This window comes from Callorhinchus milii, unplaced genomic scaffold (genome assembly GCF_018977255.1).
Source record: "Callorhinchus milii isolate IMCB2004 unplaced genomic scaffold, IMCB_Cmil_1.0 Scaffold3, whole genome shotgun sequence".
Lineage (NCBI taxonomy): Eukaryota > Metazoa > Chordata > Chondrichthyes > Chimaeriformes > Callorhinchidae > Callorhinchus > Callorhinchus milii.
In genome coordinates this window covers 20511981-20517980 of record NW_024704744.1, presented here as the reverse complement: position 1 = coordinate 20517980, position 6000 = coordinate 20511981, and the positions used below count along the sequence as shown (strand labels likewise).

The window sequence follows — 6000 nt, the reverse complement described above, 5'->3', positions numbered from 1 at the left end:
GCATTATTTTTTCTTGGCAGACTTAATGTGAGAACCTAATGTGAATGGGACCACATAAAAATGGATTGAGACACACGATCGTGGATTGAGTGACCATAGTATTATTTTTTTGAAGGGATTATTACCCCCAGAAAGCGATCTGCCAATCGACTGACAATCAGGTTCTTGTGGAGTCCTGTAGCTCAGTGGTTAGAGCACTCGCTTTGCAAGTGAGAGACCTGAGTTCAATTCCAGGCAGAGGGCGAAACCTTGGGCAAGTTTCCTTACTCCACACGCCTAATAATAATCCCTTCAAAAACCAAAACCAATAATTAATTGGTCATTTTCAATCTACGACTGTTTGTGGGACATTGCTGTGCGCAATTGGCTGCCGCGTTCGCCCACAAATATACAGTCAAGTCACTTTGCAGTATGTTCTGTGAAGCGCTTTGGGACGTCCTCCCGACGTGAAAAACGCTATATCAAATGCAAGGATTATTATTATTATTATTATTATTACTTACTGCGAGGTAAACAGGTGTGTAGAGTAAGGTAGTTTGCCTAATGCCTAATTTGCTTTCTTTCTCTCCCTTTCGCCCCGCCTGGGAATCGAACCCGTCTCGCTTGTGAGGTGAGCACACTACAATAATAATAATAATCCTTGCATTTGATATACGCTTTTCACGTCGGGAGGACGTCCCAAAGTGCTTCACAGAACATACTGTAAAGTGAATTGACTGTATATTTGTGGGCGAACGCGGCAGCCAATTGTGCACAGCAATGTCCCACAAACAGTCGTAGATTGAAAATGACCAATTTATTATTGTTTTTGGTTTTGGAGGGATTATTATTAGGCGTGTGGAGTAAGGAAACTTGCCCAAGGTTTCGCCCTGTCTGGAATTGAACTCAGGTCTCTCGCTTGCAAAGCGTGTGCTCTAACCACTGAGCTACAGGACTCCATTCCTAGGAGAGGTGCAGCTCCCTGGTTTCTTGCCTCAAATTATTCTTTGCCCTACCAGCCAATTGGATTGCAATTTTAACTGATTAATCCAAAGTTTAGACAATCGTGGTAACACTTGGGATGTTTCTTGCTAGGTTTATAGGTTTGCTGCTGTGTCTCAGTGACATCCTGTTGCAAATATAACAGTTACGAAGTTTACAAGAACGGAAACAGGAGACTCGACCCAACCAGTCAGTGCTGATACTTAAACTCTACATAGGTCTTCACCCATTCCTTACTCTCTCCTATATCCTTCTATTCCCCTCAGTGTCAGTGTTGCTTCTAGAATTATTTTTGTACCAATATTTTCTGAATTAACTCCTTTTTTCGTTTATTGCATTAAGTTGTGGGTTGCCTTCTTGTACTTCCTCCAAATGCTTTTAAGCATGAATGAAGCTTGACAGTGATTAACATTTAAGAAACAGTTTGATATTGAAATGGGGAACCAATAGGTTTGGTATTCTAGAAGGAAAAATCAAATGGAAAATAATTCTAGAAGCAACACTGACACTGAGGGGAATTTGACCCTGTGTATCTGTGTGAGGAAACAGTGGCATTGCAGCTGAACCAAATGCTAACCATACCCAGCATTCATGTTGAACAGGTTACAATGAAGAATAGGTTAATAGGAATTGAACATGTTATCAGGAAGCCAGGACTTTGGAGTCATCAGAAGGTAAGGTGGATATTCTGGAAGGATGAGATCAAATGGGGTGAAGGGCCTTCGTCTAAACCAATATTGTGATCTTGTGAAGATGTCTAGAGATCAAGATTAGGAGGTATACTACTGGTTAATATTTTCTCTCCCTTTCCTGGGTTGCTGAAGACAACCATGGAGCTATCCTAGCTGAGATCAATTAACTCAGCAACAAATCTAGGTTAAAATTTGGATCTTTTCTGGTCTGTATTGCACATTGAAAAGAGCCATCTAATCCTTTTTATTTAGGAATTAAAACTGCTTTCAGAGGGAATGTAAGATATACAGTAATTCTATTGCAATTGGTAAGGGACAAACTATGTGACATAACCAATAATTGTTAGCATAAAAATGTAACAGTAATCCAGGTGGTCTATGTAAGTAAATGGAAGTGTAAATGACCAGAGAAGCCTGTATGAGGTGAAGAAAACTGTGGAATGTAACTTAAGAAATGACTTCACTGGTAGGATTTAGTTTACTGTAAGAAAGTCTTTTGTTTTTGACCCTGGTGATCCATTGAGTAGAGGAAAACGACAAGCCAAGGCCTTGATTTTAAGCTAAGTAATTTGGCACATATATTTACTGACAGCAGGAAGAAACTGCATTTAAGTGAACAATGAACTGAACCATTTGATGGGTGGGGAGATATAGATGATAAATAATGCATGTGGTCTGGTAAAACCTGACAGGTGATAGGGTACATTAGAAGTACAAAGTGGAAATCTAACCACATCATCCATAACAAATGATACCAAAAGGCGAGTGCTTAGGAGATACGCGTAATGTTATTCATTGTCACAAACTTTCCAAAACCTTGCGATTAATTTTTAGCCGGCAAATGTTCATAATCTGGATGCCTGTGAGCTAATCAATCACAGCTTTACAGGCTATGATATAACTAAAAAGTCTTTATTCATCCCTCTTATTGATTTTTTTCCTAAGGGTATTTGGCTCAGATATATTTCTTTATTTTAAGCAACAGCTGTTGTTACATAAGAACATAAGAAATGCTAGACAAAAAAAACCATGGTTCATATAGCTCGCCTTCCACCTTCCTGGAGGTTGCATGCACATATGTCCCGAACTACCTATGTACTGTATCCCATGTTATTTCCTAAAAGAAAACTATCTAATCTGTGTTTGAATGTTCTGAAGAAGTTGGTGATAGCAGCAGCTCCACATGTTCAGTTTTATGTCGACTCTCCAGCAATGAACAGTGGGTTGTGACTGACTTTTTTTCTGCTATCTTTTTTGAAAATCCTAAGACTGAAATGCTTTTGCTTTATAATCTTGTGTGTTTCATGTGCTGCTTGACTGTGAGCAAGTCAGAGCTCCATACCCATATACATTTTGTTTAGTTTCATATCTTAACTGGGAAAGTCAGAGGAACATTTACCAAAACGTGTTCTTTCCTAAATAAGATCAACCAATTCAATTATTAGTTATTGTGAAAATGCATTCACCACCTCACATGTAGGCATTTAGAATGATTTGTTTGGTCTAATATGCAATGGACTAAAGTGTTAATAATATATTCTCTTCCTTCAGTAGGCTGCCGCGTTTCATCCACAAACTATAGCCATTTCACTTTACAGTATATTCTATGAAGCTCTTTGCGATATCTTGATAACATGATACGGCGTTATATCAACTGCAAGGATTATTAATGCTATTCTCTGAAACAGAAAGTTGACCTTATTACCTTGTCTTCTAATTTTGATTACTTTGGAAAAGAGTCCTTTCCATTGCTCCACTCTCCACTCTGATTAGCATCAGTTTTTCCACATGATGTTTGCCGGGACCTTCATTGTCTGGATTTGATGACATACCTCTTTGACTGGACTTTCAGTCATCTTTCCCCCACTCGCATCGGCTTCCATCTCCAGCTTGCGGTGCCCAGCCAGCAGTATTAAATACTTTGAGATGTCCTCCTGACATAAAAGGCCTGAAATAAATGACTTCTGCTTCTGTCATTCACAATTGTTTCTCCAAAATTACCCCGTTCTTTGTTGTCCATTTAGCCTCTCCACCTTCTAATCTACTTTTCCTTCCCTTTAAAATTTGCTTGTGTTTATCCCTTCTTTAACATTGGTGATCTTCTGTAATAATATAATCCTTGTATTTGAATATGTTGCCTTATCACATCATCGAGGCATCTTAAAGTGCTTCACAGGATATACTGTGAAGCGGTAGACAATTTGCACACAGCAACATCCCACAAACACCCATAGAATGAATGACCAATTTTGTATTTGGGGTATTGTTAGCCAGAACACTGTGAGAAACTCCGTTCTCTTTTCGAATAGTCATGGGATCTTTTAACTTCCACCTGGAAAGGTAGTGAGGACCTGATTTAACATCTCATCCAAAGGACAGTACCCCTGACATTGCAGCACTCTCGAAGCACTGCACTGGAGTTTCAGGCTAAACTATGTGGGTTTCCAAAACCTGACATGGGGCTTGAATCCACAACCTTCTGACTCAGCAGCGAGAGTATGATCAACTGAGTCAGGCTGACACAGCCTTACTGTACCCTCCTATTGCCTTTACACTGTATCTAAGTGACCATCTCCTGTCCTTCAGCCCCACAATTTGTGGATGAGCTCCTGGCGACAATACCCCATTCTCTAGAACTCAGTGGTGAGTTATCTTGCTCCTTTCGTGGTTTGGTGCTTTCGTGGATGGAAAAAGGTTTCGCAAGTGGAGACTAACATTACTGGGAGAGACAGAGGGGAACAAATCGCTTGCCTGTTAACTTTATTGGAGAAATCTAAGAAGAGTGAGTAAAAGATAAAATAATTTCATTTCTTTAGGAAGACTGGCCCAAAAGAAGCTTGTTACTTTGATAACTACCCAATTTTGGTAATAAACTTGTGGTTGTATTGTGAGATTTTATAGCTGCAGTTTTGTAAAACTTTATTCGTAGTATCTAGTCAAAGACAGTGGTCAAAGTTTTGTGTTATTATTTTAGTACAGTATAGTTGATCCACAAAAATTGCTAAAATTATTACTGGAACAATTTATTTTATTTAGTTCTTTTTCCAGTGCATATTGAAGACTTCACAAATAATTATAGAGTATGTCCTACTTCTTGAAATGTCCTAAATGGCTAATTTGATCTCGACAAGGCTTTGGTCAGCCTAGAGCTGATCAATATGATTTTGACAAATATAGTGAGACGATTCTAAAGAACATCGTAATAGTTTCCTTTTCTGGAATGTGGCAGGGCTCTGGAAAAGCTTCATCTATGCTTCAGCAAATGCTGCAATGTTGAGAATGCTTGATTGAGAACTAAACCTAATCTAATAAACCACAAGTAGACAGTGAATGCCAACAATTATTAGCCAGTAAAAACCCTGATATAAAACAGATTTAACTGATGCAGGAGCTGTACAGAGATATAAAAATTAAAGGGCGGTCATAATTATTTTAAAATTAGCTGTAATCCGGTAGTCTTTCTAGCATACGATTTTCCAAACTTAGAAGGTCTCAGAATGATACATTTAAACTGAAACTTTTATTTATATTTCGTAAGATAGCTTTCGTGCATTAACTGAATTCTGTGAAACATTAGAATACTGAGAGTATGTAATGCAATCCTTATTTAGTCAATTTTTTAAAAAGAAATCTTAGAATTATAATAATAATCCTTGCATTTGATATAATGCTTTTCACATCTTCTAGACATCTCAAAGCACTTCACAGAATATATTGGAAAGTGAATTGACTATATTTGTGGGTGAAACCTGGAAGCCAATTGCGCACTGCAGGGTCCCACAAACAGCAATGGATTGATTGACCAAATTATTATTGTTTTTTTGAGGGATTATTATTCCCGGAAAAGTGATCTGCCAATCGACTAACAACCCGGGTTCCTATTTACTGCTAGGTAAACAGAGGAGTTTGGAGTAAGGAAATTTGTCTAACATTTCGCTCCGCCTGGAATCAAACCCAGGTCCCTCGCTTGCGAGGCGAGTGCTCTAACCACTGAGCTACAGGACTCCAGGATTATATACAAACTCAGGTTTACTATAATTTTACTACATCTTTATATAACCAGTCCGTAATCATTTGAGCCATCTCCTCACTGGCATCCAAAACAAAGGCATGGCGAATTCCTTTTTGACAGAGATAGATGGTCCCTTCAGGAAAGCTTCTCTTCATGTCTTCGTAGTACACAACTGGGCACCAGTGATCACCCCTTCCATAATAAAAGATAAGCTAAAATAAAGACAAAATTGTAGATTGTTAGGATTCATACAATTACTAAATTAACCTCATTAGCAGCTATTTGTTAACATTTTAGATAAAAGCCTGGATTTCA

At 38.5% G+C, this 6000-nt stretch overlaps 1 protein-coding gene across 2 annotated transcripts in view; it reads right to left on the bottom strand.

Moving 5' to 3' along the window:
* Positions 1 to 5664: 5664 nt before the first annotated feature.
* The window catches only part of ldah (lipid droplet associated hydrolase), a 164666-nt gene continuing 164330 nt past the window's right edge, over positions 5665 to 6000 (bottom strand). For both annotated transcript variants that reach the window (XM_007906982.2, XM_007906983.2), the window contains exon 8: positions 5665 to 5897. In XM_007906982.2, the coding sequence (XP_007905173.1) occupies positions 5706 to 5897 (192 nt within the window). In that variant the 3' untranslated portion in view covers positions 5665 to 5705. The remainder of the gene's footprint in view (positions 5898 to 6000) is intronic.